The sequence below is a fragment of the Genypterus blacodes genome, unplaced genomic scaffold, assembly GCF_046128005.1.
Source record: "Genypterus blacodes isolate CSIRO-AG114 ecotype Tasmania unplaced genomic scaffold, CSIRO-AGI_Gbla_v1 ptg000061l_1, whole genome shotgun sequence".
Lineage (NCBI taxonomy): Eukaryota > Metazoa > Chordata > Actinopteri > Ophidiiformes > Ophidiidae > Genypterus > Genypterus blacodes.
Genome location: NW_027466873.1, coordinates 475,114 through 493,344, shown reverse-complemented (window position 1 = coordinate 493,344; position 18,231 = coordinate 475,114). Strand labels below are relative to the sequence as shown.

General features: G+C 47.5%; 3 protein-coding genes across 5 annotated transcripts; 1 reads left to right on the top strand and 2 right to left on the bottom strand.

Moving 5' to 3' along the window:
• Nucleotides 1–699: 699 nt before the first annotated feature.
• On the bottom strand, nucleotides 700–5,368 carry chek2 (checkpoint kinase 2). Of its 3 annotated transcripts, none has more exons than XM_076154196.1 (15): nucleotides 5,228–5,368; nucleotides 4,359–4,666; nucleotides 4,000–4,124; nucleotides 3,752–3,884; nucleotides 3,549–3,639; nucleotides 3,355–3,451; nucleotides 3,204–3,257; nucleotides 2,882–2,946; nucleotides 2,698–2,797; nucleotides 2,531–2,617; nucleotides 2,279–2,442; nucleotides 1,982–2,097; nucleotides 1,812–1,897; nucleotides 1,572–1,631; nucleotides 700–1,003 (listed from the first exon to the last, which is right to left on the bottom strand). In XM_076154196.1, the coding sequence occupies exons 2-15, from the start codon at nucleotides 4,657–4,659 to the stop codon at nucleotides 845–847; spliced, it is 1,638 nt and encodes a 545-aa protein (XP_076010311.1). In that variant the 5' UTR covers nucleotides 4,660–4,666; nucleotides 5,228–5,368; the 3' UTR covers nucleotides 700–844. The 3 variants fall into 3 exon arrangements, with proteins under 3 accessions (XP_076010311.1, XP_076010313.1, XP_076010312.1); XM_076154198.1 differs by having other exon boundaries at nucleotides 700–1,000; XM_076154197.1 differs by having other exon boundaries at nucleotides 5,189–5,344.
• Nucleotides 5,368–8,898, top strand: entr1 (endosome associated trafficking regulator 1). Its single transcript, XM_076154199.1, has 10 exons — nucleotides 5,368–5,579; nucleotides 5,760–5,875; nucleotides 5,976–6,098; nucleotides 6,260–6,372; nucleotides 6,611–6,731; nucleotides 7,028–7,101; nucleotides 7,289–7,400; nucleotides 7,852–7,914; nucleotides 8,150–8,289; nucleotides 8,437–8,898. The coding sequence occupies exons 1-10, from the start codon at nucleotides 5,534–5,536 to the stop codon at nucleotides 8,531–8,533; spliced, it is 1,005 nt and encodes a 334-aa protein (XP_076010314.1). The 5' UTR covers nucleotides 5,368–5,533; the 3' UTR covers nucleotides 8,534–8,898.
• A 34-nt stretch (nucleotides 8,899–8,932) lies between these two features.
• On the bottom strand, nucleotides 8,933–15,703 carry LOC143003476 (coiled-coil domain-containing protein 180-like). The gene is made up of 24 exons (XM_076154194.1): nucleotides 15,644–15,703; nucleotides 15,374–15,547; nucleotides 15,008–15,108; nucleotides 14,733–14,859; nucleotides 14,605–14,647; nucleotides 14,343–14,455; nucleotides 14,019–14,200; nucleotides 13,761–13,930; nucleotides 13,351–13,531; nucleotides 13,081–13,227; nucleotides 12,824–12,968; nucleotides 12,578–12,694; nucleotides 12,360–12,437; nucleotides 12,187–12,270; nucleotides 11,885–12,060; nucleotides 11,585–11,662; nucleotides 11,365–11,431; nucleotides 11,022–11,163; nucleotides 10,781–10,941; nucleotides 10,571–10,696; nucleotides 10,392–10,488; nucleotides 10,190–10,277; nucleotides 9,496–9,649; nucleotides 8,933–9,403 (listed from the first exon to the last, which is right to left on the bottom strand). Exons 1-24 carry the CDS (start codon nucleotides 15,656–15,658, stop codon nucleotides 9,281–9,283), a joined length of 2,889 nt encoding a protein of 962 aa, XP_076010309.1. The 5' UTR covers nucleotides 15,659–15,703; the 3' UTR covers nucleotides 8,933–9,280.
• Between the last annotated feature and the right edge of the window lie 2,528 nt (nucleotides 15,704–18,231).

Genomic DNA, 18,231 nt, shown 5'->3' with positions numbered 1-18,231 from the left:
TTTTACATTTTGTGATTGTTATCAATATTGGATGTTTTAAAAGACAAGGCGTTATTTCTATTCAAAGCTTTCTAAATTAGCGTTGAAAGCCAAAACCTCGATCAACATCAAGCACCATCAAGTATTTCTGACTGTGATTTGTTTGTCCTTCAAAATAAGACAAATTAGCCACAGATAATGACTTCCTGTTTGAATCGTCAAAGTAAGCTTTCACAGCTGAACTGTTCTGAATTTATAACTTTAACTTAAGATTTGATTAAATCATTGGGAAAAAAATGTGTATTAGTTATTAAGTTATTATTGTAGACTCTTTTATATATCACCGTTCTTCACTTCTCTCCAGTCTGGCTCATTGGCTCTTCTGCAAGTTCAGGCTCATGTCTCAGGTGTAGGTTCTCATTGGACAGTGTCGGTAATGAGCAGGCACCAGTAACCTTCTGTCTAGCTCTTCCCCCCCGTAGAGAACACCACTCAGGAATGTTTACGCTACGCTACAAGTTTTTGCTGCTCAGCTGACCGCTGTGTTAACATCAATAACATGTGTGTCCACTATCTGGAGATCCGAAAGAAACAGGAGAACCAGCATGTGTGTCTTAGAATTCACGAGAAAGTTTCCTGTGATTCAGTAAATGAAAATTGAAAGTGAAAATTGTATTTATTAACTTTTTTTGTAAAACTTGAATTTTTATTTACATGCAGGATGATTTTTAAATTCCCTTTTTTTTTTATTCTTTTTAAATGAAATGGCAGGAGTGGAAACAACTAAAACTAATAATCAGCACATGAATGAAACATTATCTACAGTCACGTGACATCAGAGGCAGCCTGTGATTGGCTGCCACGACTACGGCCTGGCGAGGGGCAGGGCTTGACTCTTCTTGGCTTGATGTTCCTTATCTTCTTCATCGTCTTCTCTTCTCCTCTTCCTCCTGGATGCTGCTGCTGACAGCCCAGCCTCTTGCTGCAGTGGTCCCGCCTCCTGCTGCGCTGGTCCCGCCTCCTGCTGACGGACAACTTCAGCCATTACAGTGAACATGGAGCCACATCTCATTTCAGGTTCTAACTAACTATCCCACAAACCTTTGTGCTGCTCACAAGTGTTGCATGTTCAGAGATCAAGTTCAATTATAGATTTACATTCATTGTGAAATTGTGATTTTTTTTTGTAAATGAACCTGTACTGCCAGGGTCAGAACGTCGGAAAATTCGCTTTCTGAATAAGAATCGAAGGTACATCTGTGAGCAAAACAGCAGCAGTAGCTCAAGTTTAGAGGCCACATCACTACGACATGTACTTTGTAGTTCGATCCCGTGGTGTCACAATGCCAGTCTTCAGCTAGCCAAGAATGCATTCAGCTCTTGGTGTTGTGATGTGAAATAAATACGCGCCTGTCATCAAGTTCAGAGGTCATCGAGTTCAGGGGTCATTATTAAGGAAATATTTGGCCGTAGAATGCAGCAATTTAGTTTCTCTGATGTCTGAATATATCATGAAACATTAAGTTTGTTACTTTACCACCTAAAGAGGAACACCTGAGTGTGTGTGTGTGTATGCTCATGTGTGTGGTTACCATGGCAGCAGCATCTGTAGGGTACATGAGTTTTTGTGCTTGGCCCAACATCTCAGGGTCCTACATACAAAAACATCAGGGAATCAGGAAGTACACCTTCAGAGTAAAAGCATCAGTGCTCCGATAGAAAAATACTCCACAAGTAATCACTTTAAGTAATCCAGAACAAGTCTCCTAGGCTCCAGTTTACTTGCTGAGACTGCAGACCAGGCCACAGCCTGTGATTATTGATACACTGACCTGTAACCAGCGGTGCTGCAGGGCCTCTGCTATGGTCATCCTCTGAGAGGGATCCACCACCAGCAGCTTCCTCACCACATCCTTCGCTGTACACAGTCAGTCAGCACATTAACACAGAACTGCTAGAGTACAACAGTGAGTATCAACGTGTAACAGTACTGCAGTATTACCTGCGTCAGAAACGTGTTTCCACTTGGAGGGAACCATGGTGAACTCTCCACGAACGATCTGATCAGAGATCGACTGGTGACCAAAACTCTCATGGAAGGGAGGATAACCACCCAGACTGAGAGAGAGACACAAATAGAGAGAGAGCAGAAGGGACAGACAGGCATCGAGAGAGCAAGACACAGAGACAGGCAGACAGACAGAGAGAGACAGACAGACAGGCAGAGAGACAGATTACCAAACATGGTCTTCACTCAGAACTTGAGTGAGCAAGCGGTGTATTGGGCGAGCAAGCCAACCAGACGAAGAGGAGCACTCCGAGGCTCCATGCGTCCACGGCGATCCCGTATCCTGTGGTGGTCGCACGCGTGAGGACCTCAGGTGCCAGGTACGATGGCGTCCCACATAATGTCCGCATCAATGCTGCCTCCTCCAAGATCCGAGACTGATTAAAATCTGTCACCTGACACACGTAAACACACACTGAGAGGACCCAAGCTACCTGAACCTCCATCTCACCCAAACCGCCAACCACGACCAAGATGAGTTACCTTGATGAGACAGATGTCCTCCTGAGAGGCCAGCAGGACATTTTCAGGTTTGAGATCTCTGTGGATGATTCCATTACTGTGGAGGTACTGACACACAAACACAAACACCTATTGTTCACACTTGTCACTATAGCAACAGAGCTGACTAGGTATTTGGCTCCACCCACCTCCACTGCTCGCAGCATCTGATAAAAATAAAGTTTGGCCACAGACTCATCCAGCTGCTTCTGAGTCTTCACCTTCTGGAACAGTTCACCTCCTTCCATCCTGGGGGGGTCAGGGGGTGTAGATCAGTCAAATTGATTGTGAAATAACCAACTTTCATTTAGGAGGACAGACAAGAGGACTCACAGCTCCAGGATGATGTAATAACTGTCCTCCGTCTGGTAGAAGTCCTTGGTCTTTATCAAACATGGCTGTGAAAAAGTCACATCTTCACATTAGAGCTTCAGTCTGTGTGATCATGTGATCATTACATTACATTACATTACATTACATTACGGTCATTTAGCAGACGCTTTTATCCAAAGCGACTTACATAAGTGTGTTCAACAAAGGTAGATAAAAGAACTTCAGGTCAAAAGAAATCGTAAGCGCATTTCCTTCCTAAACCAACAGCTAAGAGCATAACTAGAGCTAGAGTAGAAGTGCGTCTACTCAGTGTCACACTTACATGATCGATCCTTTGAAGGATCTCGATCTCTCTCTCGGCGTTACGTGTGGCTGTCTGCGAGTGGACAAAATGCATCACTTGATCACTGTCTCCCTGTCAGCCAATCAGAGAGCAGAGCTGTGAGCCAATCAGAGAGCACACCTTGACTCACCCCTTCAGACTGGAAATTCTTCTTATCGATGATTTTCGCAGCAAACTTCTGACAGGTGGACCTGTCAAAGGCCAGCCGGACCTCCCCACACACCCCTCTGGACAGGGGACAGGGTTAGGGTTAGGGTTAGGACAGGGGAGGACCACTTACACTGTACAGGCAGCAGTACACTTAGTAGTACTTGTGATGCTTACGTTCCAATCTTGCGGGTTAATAGGTATTTGTCCTGGAGCTCTTTGGGCAAATTGCTCCTGTCGTCTGTCATCAGGTCAATGAATACAAACACTGCAGATAGAGAGAGACAGACAGACAGAGAGAGGGACAGGCAGAGAGAGACAGAGATTAGACAGAGCCTTTCAGAATAAATTCCATTTGTATTTGATTTGATGTTTCCCACCTCGGTTGCGCTCAGTGGACAGGGACAGCACGGCGTTGTTGACCAGAGGAAGCTTCCTGTCTCGACCAATCAGTGTCCCGTCCACAAACGTCCCATTGTTACTGAAGTCTTCAACATACACAGTGTTCCCTTCCTGAACAAAAGAGACAGAAAAAGAAAGACAGAGAGAGTCAGGATGGGTAAAACTAGGGGAACAAGCTATCGTCATAATAATGTCTGATAAGAGAATGTCTCCTAAAGACACTCACTCTGTAAATCCTGAAATGTTTCTTGCTGTAGATCCTGAATGACTGAGATCCTCTGTGGTCCAGATCATCCAGGATATAGTTACACTTAGAGCCCCGTCCAAACAGGTACTGGTCCTCTAAACAGTCTGTAAACAAACACAAACAGGTACTGGTCCTCTAAACAGTCTGTAAACAAACAAACAAACAAACAAACAGGTACTTGTCCTCTTAACAGTCTGTAAACAAACAAACAAACAGGTACTCCTCCTCTAGACAGTCTGTAAACAGACACACAGAGAGACAGACAGTCGACAGACAGACAGACAGAAGGGTCCTTCTCCTCTACAGTCTGTAAACAAACAGTAAGCATGTGTACTTGCCGAGGGCTCTGAAGCCCGTTGCCATGGGCAGCAGTCGTCCCCAGGGTTGAGGTTCGGGCTCCTCTGGGACAGACGGCAGAGTGACAGGCAGAGTGTCAACGCTGCTCAATGTCCCAGAGCCACTGGACGTCTGGCTGCCTGAAGTGGGCCCACTGGATGAACTGGAGGCATCCTGGGACTTAGCCTGGGACGGAGACAAGGTGGACTGAACTTGGGATGGCGACTGAGTGGACTGGGTGGCCTGGGACTGAGAGGCAGACTGGGGGGTCGGACCCACCGGCCGGCCCATTTCTTCAGACATGTTCCAGCTGAGGATCAGAGATTATTTACATTATGATCACATGAGAGTTTGACTGCGTTCTTCATTCATCAGAAAAAGTCTAAATATTGCAAATTTTAATTTGGAATATTATGTGATAATATCAACAACTTGTATTTACATTTGTTAAATACGTATAGTTGTATGTGGATCTGATAACACCTGGAATGAATTTCCTGTTGTTGCTAGTTTCGGAATAAATCTGATTCGTATCTTAAGGTTCCGTGTTCCGGGCTTCAAGACTGTAAACTTCCTATGCGGAAATTAACCGTTTATTCATGCAGTACTCCAGTTAGAGAGAACTGAGAGAGAACCGGACCAGGACCAGCTGCTGGCTCCGCCCACCGGCTGTCAACTACTGAGGGACAAATCAAACAGCCTCAAGTGTTTAAAACAAAGCAAAAACAAAACCCGGAACCCGGAACACCCAGCCCAGATGTGGTCGGTCTGTCAGCTCGGGTCGGGCCGGACCGGGCCGGGCCGGGGCGGGGCGGGGCGGGGCCCGACTCACCCGGGATAAAAAGCGATGGCTGAACGAGCAGCCACTCACCGCTCAGACGCTCCAGGCTCCCCGGCGCTGCTCTGACACGGTGGCCGGACAGAAGGCGCTTCGAGCGGACACGTGTTGCAGAATTTCCCGGGATCGTTTGATGCGGCTCTTTGTGCAGCGGTTTCCTCCTACGTCATAGCTGAGCCACGCCAATAACAAGTTAGGAGCTGGATCACGTGGGGGCCCTGGTGTTTCCGGGTTTGGCTTGTCCGTCCGCTCGGCAGGGACGCGGTGGGACAAGTTGAGTCGATGACAGATTAATAATCAAAAACCAGTAACCCGTCTGTCATCATCATCATCATCATCATGTCCAAACAGAAGAGCTCTGCTAAGTCTCTGATCATCACAGACGGTGAGGCTCTGCTCCTTTATCTCTCTGGATGGACCGTGAGGTACCAGGGACGATTGATAAGTTTTGATCCTGACCAGCAGGACCTGCAGATGTATGCCAGCTGCCTCCTTATCGATCAGTATTAACTTTCTACTTCAACCCAGCACAGGGTGACACATTAACGTTTGTGTCTCCTCACAGACGAACAGCAGGAGGAGGAGCAGCTGAACCCCTTCTCCTTCAGAGAGTTCCTACGCTGGAAGAACCAGGACCAAGACGAGGACGAGGACCATGACCAGCAGCACACAGACGGGGAGGTGAGACAGGTCAGCTGCAGAGGGTCCTTCAGGAGCTGTGGTGGACATTTAATGATTCCTGTCTGTCTGTCACCCTGTCTGCCTGTCTGTCTATCTGTAGGCCAGTAGCAGCCAGAAGTTGTTTGAGTTTGACCCAGAGAGTGTGACCTTTGACCCAGAGAGTTTGACCTTTGACACTGAGGTCAGGAGCTGTTTCTTTGTTGACCCCAGTTTGGCACCACAGGTACGATGACATCATCAGTGACCTCAACAAGTCAGTTCAAGTTCATTTGTTTTGCTCAGTATCACATGTCATGTCTGCAGGGGGGGCGGAGGGGGTGTATAGGTAGGAGTAGGGAAGCGTGGTCATCGTCACTCTTTAACCTCTGCCCCTACTTTCTGCAGGCTAATGAGGAGGAGGAGGAGGAGGAGGAGGAGGAAGGCTGGAGGCAGAGCTTCCAGTGTGCCTCTGTAGACCGCACCTCCTCCCTGTGCACTGAGGAGGAGGAGACAACCAGGTAATGTTTGATTGACGTGTATGATCAACACTCAGAGCCATGAAAACACGTTGGCCATAGCAATCGTGACCATAGCAACAGCCCCAGGAACCATCTAGAACACCTTTGCAACCACCCTGAACACTATAGTAAATGAACACCAAACCCTCCATAACATCTCCTCTGTTAACCTTCTTGCAGTGTGTTTAAGATGAACAAAACCTCTTTTGAGTTTCTGGATGTCTCTGAATGAAATTAGGTTCTCCTCCAAGCCTGAGGAGCATCTTGGAGGAGCAGGAGGGACAGAGGTGGAGAACTACGAGACGGACGAGGAGGCAGAAGCTCTCACCTCCTGTAGAAGGAGCGCTGACATGCAGCAGGTACTCTAGACCTCACACATACTCACACACTGATGCAGGTTCACACCATGCAAAGAGGGCTCAGTGACCTCTGACGCATCTCCACATTTCAGGGTGACATTTCATTGACCCTTTAGTGTGTGTGTGTGTGTGTGTGTGTGTGTGTGTGTGTGTGTGTGTGTGTGTGTGTGTGTGTGTGTGTGTGTGTGTGTGTGTGTGTGTGTGTGTGTGTGTGTGTGTGTGTGTGTGTGTGTGTGTGTGTGTGTGTGTGTGTGTGTGTGTGTGTGTGTGTGTGTGTGTGTGTGTGTGTGTTCCAGCTGAAGCAGGAGAACGTCATGCTGAGGAGAACCATCAAGGGGCTGCAGAAGAAATGGGCCGTCAGTGAACACAGGTGAGCACCTGCTGAGTCTCTAAGCAGAGGTTACCTAGGTTACCCAGGTGGGGTTACCTAGGTTAGCCAGGGCCCTTTGACCGTCATACCTACAAACTGACAGAACAATGACCTCTCTCTGTCCATCTCTCCAACTCCAGAGTGTGAGTGAGGTAGTAATTACCCAGCATGCCTCTGTGTCTCTCAGGTCGGCCAAGCTGTCAGAGGAGCTGTTCCAGAGGAGGCGGCAGGAGGAGCAGGAGGCTCAGGACCTGGAGAGCATGGTGCAGTCAGTGGAGCAGAACCTGAAGCACATGACCGTACGTTCTGATAAGTCCGCTGTCAGTCAAACAAGCCCCTCCCCCAAGCATTAGCGTGCCAATAAGTCTGCTGTCAGTCAGACAAGCTCCTCCCCCATGACATAGTCTTCAATCAATGCTAGTGGCGAGTTGTCCATATGAACGTGAAGCTCCCCCTCACTGCTTGGCTCTCTGCTGCTTGGCTTCTTCACATGTCCCGTTCTAATTCTGCACTCGTCTTATAGCGACACTTTGATGCTCAAGTGGAAAGGGGCGTGGCCAAACTCCAACTGAAATCCTATATAAGAGAGAAATGTTTCAACCTTTGGTTTGATGTTTACAGTAGCAGCTAGTGGTCATCAAAGGAACTGCAGGTTAACACACTGCAGCACTGCATTCAAAGTGTCTTGTCTTTCTGCCCGTCTCCCTCTCTGTGTTCATCTGTCTGTCTGCCTGTCTCCCTCTCTTACAGAAACGAGCATTGAAGGCTGAGAGCAGCGTTACCAAACTGAAACAAGAGGTGAAACAGCTACAGGTAAGAGAGACAGGTCATGACCTCAGAAGTACATAATTAGACAGTTATTGATTATTATTGTAATTATTGATGGATAACTGGATTGTTTTTTACTGGATGTCTCTGGAAAGAGAAAAACAGACACCAGTTAGAATCAAACTAATCTGTGAATCACTGATCAATCTTATGATCAATTAGACACTTTCAACAACAACTGACACTGAACCAACTTATCAAGTGTCTCTGTGTGTGTCAGGTTCAGGTCGACACTTACCGCGTGGACAACGAGCTTATGAAGGAGGCGGAGTCAGAGGTGGTCATGGCGATGAGACAAAAGGCTCAGATAGCGGCTGAGTACCTGAACAAGACAACAAGCCACGCCCACTCCTCCATTCAGTCAGTAACTTAGTCATCATAGGCAACGCCCACTTTATTTTCCTGTGGGTGTGGCTCATCATAATCAAAATGATGAAATGGGAGATTTTTAAATGATTATCATGAATGATCAGCTGTAACACGTCTGCCTGCCTGTCTCACTCTCAGACAGCTTCTTGGAGGAGCAGAGACTCTACGGTTGGTCTCTCAGCTGCTGCAGTCCATCGACAAGATCTCCAACCTGAACCCTGAACATGAGTCCTGAACTCCCCAAGACCTCCTCCAGACCACGCCCACCGCTTCAGACCAATCCTCCACTCAGACCTGTCTCCTGTGACCGGAGAAAACAGTCCACAAAGGATCGCTGGGTAAAGGGTCGGAGGTCATCTGTGCAGGCCACCCTGTATGCAAATGAGTGGCGACGACATCACAGATGGAGAATGATGATTGGTTGCGTGTCAATAACAACCAGCTGATCAGAGCTTGTTACTATGTAGCAACTGTAGGAACTTTGATTATTATTTGTTGGTTTTTCATTGTTTCAGGAGGTTTTGTGGTTTTTTTTCTTAATATTTTGTAATTTGTATTAATGTTTATAACCTGAATGGCACATAAAATGTTTTAAAATCATGACTGCTCATTAATTAATCAACCTGGAGGGGAGGAAGCTGAGCCTGATTAGAGATCACATGTCTCATAGTGACTCAGGTTCTTCATCCTGATTCTGCATTAAACATTCCATCATAAATTCATTGCATCTTTTATTTTTAGCAGTGATATCCAAATCGAAGTTAAGTCAAATGTCCCAGATTGAGTTTTGATGATTCCTGGGAGTCTAAATGTATCGACCTTTTTGTTGATCAGAGCTGATGGATATACAAGAGAGAGACTCTGCTTCTGATTGGTTTATTAACAAACACAAGACAGTTTAGGATTATGATGACACCACACAGAAAAAGACCAGAGGCAGTGTGTGTGTGTTAATGTGTGTATCTGTCGCTGCCAGTGTGTGTTAATGTGTGAGTGTGTGCATCTGTCTCTGCCAGTGTGTGTTCCATCTCTCCTGTTCCTTCAGTTGTCTGCTTCTGTCAGCATCTGAGCGTAAAAACTCTGACCTGTAGAGCTGCTTGAATCTCTGAAACACACACACACACACGATGTGAGTGTCCAAGTTAACTTAAAATCTTCCTAGACGTATACTGTGTGTGCGTGTGTGTGTGTGTGTACCTCCACAGCAGCGTCTCTTTGTTTGATAACAGCCTGATGTCTGACTGTGAACTTGGCTGTGGTGATCGATGCGGTGGTTGCCATGGCATCAGAGGATGGCATTGCAGAGACACATTCAGCAGGGGGCGACAGATGCGGTATACCTGGCCAGGTCCTGACACACACACACACAAACACACACAAAATGTAACACTGTGGCTGTAAAAGAGCTTTAGGTATTTCACAATAAAATCATTTGAGTTTCCTGACAGCTGAGAGGTTTTTACTTTGAAGGAGCTGAAAAACAATAAACAGCAAAGTACAACAGGAAGCAGTGCTGACATGTCCTACTATGACCAGTGTGTGTGTATGTGTGTGTGTGTCATATCATTATCTTAGACTCTTTCCATTGAGGCCCTGCGTGAACCTGACTCATGCTGACCTCAGCATTATAGCATTAGTAATATATGTTCATTATTGTATGACGTCATCATGTCACTTAGAGAAACTGTGAGTTTAACAATAATATTAAATCAAACTAGACATTCGATCGCGATGCTACTTCTCCAGATGCATTGTGGGGATTTTGGGAGTGTGGTGATGAGCAGACACGTAAAGTGAAATCATGAACTGGACTCTGATTGACTCAACCTGTGCACTGAAATCAGTGAGTCAGCACATTAGGATACAACCAAAGTCAGAGGTCACATGTCACCTGTTATCTGCGAAGGGCTGCTGCCTTGTTTTCTCCACGGTAACAGCACAGTCTTCAGACAAGGGAGTTGACTGGTGCAGGACAGTATCTGTTCCCATGGAAAAAGAAACACACATAAAATGCATTGTGAACCAGAAAGAGGAGGGGAAAGGTCAAAGGTTACCTGCAGCTGTCATCAGGCTGATTGAGGGTCAAAGGTTACCTGCAGCTGTCAACAGTTGGTCCAGTTGAAACAGGAAGTTCTCTGTCAGAGAAGCCAGTGATGTCACAAACCCCTCCCCTCTGGTTTGCACACACACCTGCAATGATAAGAAACATCTGGATCACTATGACAACAATCACTATGTTCACCACATTCACCAGCTCCTTCTGCTTTCCCACCTGCAGCTGCTGGTGTGAGCAGCAGGTGGCGCTGTTGAGTTGCTGCTGTCTGAGCAGCTCTCTGCTGTTCAGGTCTTGCAGCTCGTCCTGACTCAGAGAGAGACGGAGCTCAGCGAGGAGACGACTCTGAAACACAGACAGGAAGTAACCTGCTCACTGTTATCTGCTGAAGGAGGGATGATTGATGAGTTGTGATCCCCAACCACCTACCTTTTCCTTCTCGCTGGCAGTTATCATCCCCTTCAGAATCAGTCTGAACCCACCCACTTCCTCTTTAAGCCCCGCCTCTTGTTGTTGCTCATGATTGCTGATTAAAACAGCTGGCAATGACCTCAGCAACTCCTCCAACAAAGACAGCTGGTCCCCAAACTCTAAAAGACAGACAATTGAGCCCGAACTCTGAGAGACAAGACACAGACAGGTCGGGACATTTAGAGTTTGTGTGCGCTACTTTTTCTGCTATTGGTCTGGAAGCTCCTGGCCTGTTGCTGATATCCCTGCAGCCTTCTCGTCATGCTCTCTGCCCATTGGTCCAAAGTGTCAGGGAGGAAGTGGAACCTGCTGATACTACGACGAACCGACGTGTAGAAGTCCTGAGAGGGAGAGACAGAGAGAGAGGAAGGCAGAGACACAGAGAGAGAGCGAGAGAAAGAGACAGAGACAGAGGGAGAGAGAGACAGAGAGAGAGAAAGGGACAGGGACAGGGACATTGTCTTGTGGATAAATGTTCTTCAAGAATATGATGTAACTAAAAAAATCCATTCAAGTTATTTCACAGATTTTCACTTTGTTACCTCAGCAACCACAAGCAGGATGTCACAGGCCGTCCACAAGATACTGTCCACAACGGAGCCGAATGACCTGAAATGCACACACACACACACACACACACACACACACACACACACACACACACACACACACAAAGACAAACACTGTGTGATTCACACTGTGTGTGAGTGTGAGTGTGAGTGTGAGTGTGAGTGTGTGTGTGTTTGACCTATTTGGACTCACTGTGCGTTTTGTTCTGACTCTGGTTTGGATCCAAAAACCTGGAACCTTCTGTCAGTCCGGATGGACAAACAGCCCCTCCTAACACACACACACACACACAATCACACTTTATAAACGCATTAGAATCTCTGATGTTACAGCTCCATCTCAAATGAAAAGTGATGAAATTGAAAATATTTATTTATTCATTCTCTATAGATAAGTATAAGTATAACTAAGGTCCCTTCTTGCTTCCTTACACTCCCGGTAGCTGAGGGGGGTTTTGCTTTGAGAGAGCTTTTCTCTAGACTCCATTAGTACCTGTTGATGAACTCGGCCCCACCTAAAACAGCATCATCAGCCTGAGCCACGCCCCCCCTGGACAGTTGCACAGAGTCAGGAGGCAGACCCTCCTGCTTCCTGGATTTGGGGCGAGTTGCCAGAGCGAAGCTTCCCTGCAGGGGGCGCTGTGGGACAAGACCTGCCAAGCTGGGGTTCTACACACACACACACACACACACACACACACACACACACACACACACACACACACACACACACACACAAACACTAAATACTGGCCAAGGTTGAGACATTGCCCAGGATGACAGGAAGTGACCTACCAGAAAACAATGGAGGTATTGACAGCGAAACCTGAGGTCCACACTAAGAGACGACAGGAGAGACAAAACCTCATCTGGAGACACCTGCAGAGGGACAAACAGACATGTCAGGGAGGATTAAACTCAGACCTTAAACCAGGGGGTCATGGAGGGCTGTGTGAAGTGCTCTTTACCTGTGTGTGCGCCATCATCTTCCTCAGCTTGTCCAGAATGCTGCTGATCACTGCCTTCTGCTGGTCACTGCATGCTACCTGAAACACAGAGAGAGAGAGAGAGAGAGAGAGAGAGAGAGAGAGAGAGAGAGGGAGAGAGAGAGAGAGAGATACTCAGGGGGATGTCTCATTGGGGCTTACAGACAGACAGACAGACAGACAGACAGACAGACAGGTACCTCAGCTCTAAGTTGAACTTGAGTTTTGCCGACAAGCTTCTGGATTTTCTCCATGAATGACGCCTCAACCTTCAGATGGGAAAGCTTCTCTCCTAAACGACCAGAGACCTCTTTCACCTGGGGGAGAGGAGGGGAGGGGAGTGGAGACATGGAGAGGGGACCTATTTATTTTGATGTTGCCATGGTGACATGGGCTCATATAAAGCTTCCTTGACCTGACATTCACACCAAGGTAAGAGGCCTTGCCTGCTGTAAGCTTTTGGACTCAGTGATCATGAGGTCAGTGAGGATGGACTCCTCAGTCGCACTGATCCGTTTGGTGTCGTCCTTCAGCCTTCTGTGGAAAACCTCCACCTCCTCACGAGCGAAGCCTCCTCCTTCACTGAACAACCTGCTCGACACCACACATACACACACGCACACACACAGGCAGTAACAGTACCACAGGTGTCCAGAGGTGTAGTAGTACTTCATAGTAACATGAGTAGTCGTGTCGCTCGTACTTGAAGGAATGCAGCAGCTCTGTGGTTTTATTTCTGAGCTCATGGAGTCTGACACTAACAGACTGCCTGAAGGAGGAGATGGAGAGCTGGGTCTGTTTGATATGATGGTCCTCACAGCACTGCAGGGTGGAGCTTAGAGAATCCAGGCTACAGACAGACAGACAGACAGATTGTGCTTAGGCTCAGTCTCATTAAGGTTCACCTGAATGAAAAGTGTCTGCACTCTAAAGGTCAGAGTTCAGTAAGTCTGCATCATGTGAGGGTTGTTACCGGTGGCTGCTGTTGGCCCGGAGAGCATCGTCCTCCATGTTGGACAGCGTGAGGACAAACTCTTGGTCCTTCCTGCTGATGGTGGACTGGAGCTCCTGTAGAGTCGCTCTGCAGGAGGACAACTTGTCCAACACTTCCTGACAGTGGGCATCAACACACAGTCTGTGGAGCTGCAGCTCAGCTACACACACACACAGACACACACAGACACACACAAACACACACACACACACACACACACAGACACACACACACACAGACACACACATAAACATCTGATTCAACAACAAGAGGAACAGACATGAAGCTGAGATCTAGTGGGACAACAGGACACAGGAGCCTGGAGGAGGCATAGATGGAGAGAGAGGGTTGTGTGTGTGTGTGTGTGTGTGTGCACGCGTGCGTGTTACCTAGGCGAGGGGCGTATATGTGTGTCTGCATGTGTTGTGGGTTCAGCTGCTGCAGTTGGAGTTCGTGGTTCAATAGCATAGCCTCCTTTTTGTCTGTCACCATGGCAACAGCCAAGCTGAGGACATCAAGGAAACGCTGCTCCAGGTTGTCAAAGACCAGCGACCGTACCCTAAAGAGTCAAAACAGGAAAGTCATGCAGGTCATAGGTAACTGTGATGAGGTCACCACAGTCTGACTGAGTGTGTGCGTGTGTGTACCGGCTCAGTGTGTGCGTCAGCAGCTCAACAGGAAACTGGACCAGCTCTGTTTCCTGCTCCAAACCATGTAGGTGTTTGGGGGCGAGGCATCTGAAGGCCGGGCCGCTGTAAGCTCCGCCCCCAGATGATGTAAACATGACTAATTGGTTGAAGTCACAGAGGTCCACCATAGAGGAGTCAGCCTGGGTAATGCACACATACACACACACAGATGCACACACACAGATGCACACACACACAGATGCACACACACACTATATTGACATGCTGCACTATTGAGAAGCTGATCATTACTGGCCAATCAGATTTGGATGTCAAGTTCACCTCAGCCAGCCAATCCTGAGAGGCCTGAGCCGAGTCTGGGTCGTTCTCAGTGCTGACTGGAAGTTTCTCTGTCATCTTTTCTTCTGATATGGGTTCAGCCGCTGTATTGCAAACTGAACAAGGATCAAACCAGAGAAGACTGTGTTGATACAGACAGAGAGGCAGAGAGACAGAGAGGCAGGCAGAGAGACATATAGAGACAGGCAGGCAGAGAGGCAGAGACAGGCAGGAAGGCAGACAGACAGACAGGCAGGAGACACACCCAGGCTGATTGATGGGTAGATTTTCCTCAGTTCTTCTGGATTCTGAGGAGGAATGAAGGAAGAAGATGACTGCACTGATGGCTTGGTTGACTGATCATGTTGTGGATCATGTTATTGATCACTGTACCGGGCTGTAGGTGTTGCTAAGGTGGTAGAAGCTGCTCAGGCTCCGGCTGTAGGTCTGAAGCTCCTCCAGCAGCTTAGAGGGGAAACACTCCAACACCTCCAACTGCTCAGAGAAACACTGTCTGCAGCTACACACACCCACACACACCCACACACACACACACACACACACACACACACACACACACACACACACACACACACACACACACACACATGACCTCACCCTCCATAACTTTAGCATTAACTGTAGGATTAGCATCACACCATCATTACCTCTCTGTGGCCTCCCGCAGGCAGAGGACAGTTTTGTCCATGGAGGCCCTCAGCTCGTCCTCGTTGCCCTCCTGACTCACATCCAGCTGCATCTTCTTTCTCTGAAAAACAACAACAGAACATTGAAGACATCACAGCCGCCTGATTATGGTAATGATTTTTTTTTTTTTGGACTGGCTAGAGTCTTCTGGAGGTCTTCACTCGTCCCTCTAGCAACCACTGGGACGCAGCACAAGCACATAGGTACACATCTGTGTGTAGCCATGGTAACCGCTAGTTCCTTGTGAGTTAGATGTGGTGTTCGATGAGGAGCGATGGTCTATAGTGTCGTGGGAGGGGTTTACTTGCTCTGACAGGATGTCTGACCTGTATTTCCTCTTCCTGTGTGTGTCGAAGGTCATCTAGCCGTCGCTCCAGTTCTTCTTCTCTCCTCTCTACACGGCAGTTGTGTGTCTCCCATAGTGAAGCTGCTCCACGCATCAAAACAAACACACATCTACCGATGCTAAGCGCATTGCAAGCCAGGGAATCAAACCCCGCCTACAGAGACAGACAGGAACAGACAGACAGACAGCATTTGTGTAATTTTTGACTGACACATGTTGTGTGTCTCTGTGTACTCTCAATGTAACTGACATCTAAGGCAGCCATCCGGTCTTCAGCCTGGCTCTGGCACCGTCCAATCAGAGGAAGGACATGGGAGCTGATGACATCTTGCACCTCCTCCTCTGACAGCTCCAGAGCTGACAGCGCCTCCTGCAGGAGCAAACAGGACAACGTGTATGCAGCCAATCACATTGTTTCTGTTTCATTTAACTGACGGTGTGTGTGTGTGTGTGTGTGTGTGTGTGTGTGTGTGTGTGTGTGTGGTTACCTTGAAGTTCTCCATCTCAGTCAGATGCTCCTGCCACCTCTGTTCATAGCAGCAGCGCATCTGATGCATGGAGTCAACATGAAGACAGTCTGAACACACACACACACACACACACACACACACACACACACACACATACATACACACACAGGCAGGCTGTGATATTGAACTTTGAATAAACAAACAAACAGAGTTAATAGAGTTAAGAGTTACCAATCTGATTATTGACATCTGTCAGCTGCCTGAACCAATCAGAGACCAGAGCGGTGGAGCAGGTGGGCGGAGTCAGGGACCTGAAACACAGGGATAGGACATGAGGTGGTTATGGCCACACACAACAGCTCCGCCCACCGAGCGAGCCGGTAACCTTAGAGAAAAACTTGTACACATTTGTCGCATTTATGCAGATTAACAAAATTACAGTTGTATCTGTTACCAGAGTTTGCTGATGATGTCACAGCGTTGTTGTCTCATTTCCTGCTGAACTTGTCTCATCTGATCCACCATCTGATGGACAGGCACAGGCTCCGCCTCCCTGTTTATCACCTCCCTACAATGAAAATATAACATATAATAATATTAAACATTGACTCACCTGAAGCATTCTGTGTGAGGCTTCGTGTATATCATGGAGGGGGAACGGTAATAAAACATATGCTGATCTGGAGCATATGTTACCGTGGTGACAGAGTGCAATCAGGAGAGAAATAGCTTCATGACATTTAAACATCAGACTGGAGCTTCACCATAGCTGACTGACCTGATGAATCACTCACCTGAACCCATCTATAACCTCATTCATTCTTCTCCTCCTCCAGTTGCTCCTCCCGTCCTCCCAGTGCAGATGAAGCAGCGCCTCCTTGTGCAGGTTCTCCTCCAGGAGGCGCCACACCAGACGGGATATACTGTGACGGTTAGCAAGCAGAGCCTGATTGACCACCTGGAACAGACAGACAGACAGACAGACAAACAAACCAACGGGTTGTTTACTGCAAGTCTGTGGATGTCATGAGATGGGCTTGAGGTCAAAGGTCAAAGGTTTCTTACTGTGACCTCGCCGTGAATCAGACTGTGAATATCAAGCAGTGGCATGTAGCTGATTGTCCCCAGCAGGTTGCAGTATTTCGTCATCAAAGCTCTGATCTACACAACAAAAACAATGAGGTCTGTCATTCACAGTACAAGTCCTGCAGCTCCTTCACAGTAAAAGTCTCCGTGGCGTTGGTCATCACACACACTCCACAAACACTTCAGATGTTCTATTGATTGGATGCTTCTTGTTGTGTTGACAGTGTCTCACCCTGTTGGCTCGTTCTACTTCCTGCTCTGTCAGTTTGTTGTTCAACTCTCTGATTCTGCTTTTCCTCCGTTTCGTCTCCTGCTGCACCTCCTCCCACAGTTCATACAGCTCCTACACACACACACACACACACAGCTCCAGGTTTAGTTGGATTTGCTCATGTGTCATGTGGTTTGCCAGGTGCACCTGCCAATCTGATACCTGCAGACTGAGCTGCTCCGTGTGTTCCATTCTGGCCTTCAGGATGTCCAACCTGTTGTCCACTTCCTCAAGAGAGGACATCAAGTCTAGGCAGGACGTCTTGAGCTTAACCTCACATAGCTGGCATAGACACACACACACACACACACACACACACACACACACACAAACAGACGCACATGCACAGATACACACACACACACACACACACACACACACACACACACACACACACATATGCCAAGTTCAGAATTAGAACGTGTGTATGCTACCTCAGGTGTAGTATTTGTGTGTGTTTACTACCTCAGCCAGTTCTGTCAGTTCGGTGTCGAGCAGCTCCAAGGCTTCTTTATGATTTTTGTGTCTTTTTTCTGTCAGGCGCTTGATGATGTCAGAGCTCGTCTGTTCGACCACTAGAAAAGAGAAGGAGGAGCCAAGTGTTACCATGAATATGTTGTGAACGCCCCATTTACATAAATACAGAGGGCAGAATATAGAAATACGTTTTTTATCATTATGTTGGTATTCAAAAAACCCCACAGGCTCTAAATGGCATTACACATATTTGTTTATTCATTTATTTCACTTTACTATTTGTAGTTGAGCGTGAGTAAAGTTTCTCCTTCCTGTTTGTCTTCACCACTTCAAAACTATGAGGAAGTAAGGTGAACACAATGAGTCTTAAGTGGTACAAACCCCAAGGGACGGTGAGCTCATCGATGATGTCAGCGGAATCACTGACCTCACAAACACTCAGCTGCTGCCCCCTGCTGGAGGAGCAATACAACAGTCTGACAGAGAGAGAGAGAGAGCGAGAGAGAGAAGGAGGGAGACAGACAGAGAGACAGA

Bases quoted from the DNA above. Each gene is read 5' to 3' on its own strand.
- chek2 (XM_076154196.1), bottom strand. From the start codon at position 4,659: ATGTCTGAAGAAATGGGCCGGCCGGTGGGTCCGACCCCCCAGTCTGCC. The intron at 4,125-4,358 runs GCAAGTACACAT...GTTTGTTTACAG, and splicing joins AACGGGCTTCAGAGCCCTCG to ACTGTTTAGAGGACCAGTAC. The intron at 2,443-2,530 runs GTAACTCATCTT...TACGTGTGTCAG, and splicing joins AGGACATCTGTCTCATCAAG to GTGACAGATTTTAATCAGTC.
- LOC143003476 (XM_076154194.1), bottom strand. The intron at 12,969-13,080 runs GTACGAGCGACA...GGTGTCGAGCAG, and splicing joins GAGCTGCTGCATTCCTTCAA to GTTGTTCAGTGAAGGAGGAG. The intron at 12,061-12,186 runs GTAGGTCACTTC...GTGTGTGTGTAG, and splicing joins AATACCTCCATTGTTTTCTG to AACCCCAGCTTGGCAGGTCT.
- entr1 (XM_076154199.1), top strand. From the start codon at position 5,534: ATGTCCAAACAGAAGAGCTCTGCTAAGTCTCTGATCATCACAGACG. The intron at 6,373-6,610 runs GTAATGTTTGAT...GAATGAAATTAG, and splicing joins GAGGAGGAGGAGACAACCAG to GTTCTCCTCCAAGCCTGAGG. The intron at 8,290-8,436 runs GTCAGTAACTTA...TCTCACTCTCAG, and splicing joins CACGCCCACTCCTCCATTCA to ACAGCTTCTTGGAGGAGCAG.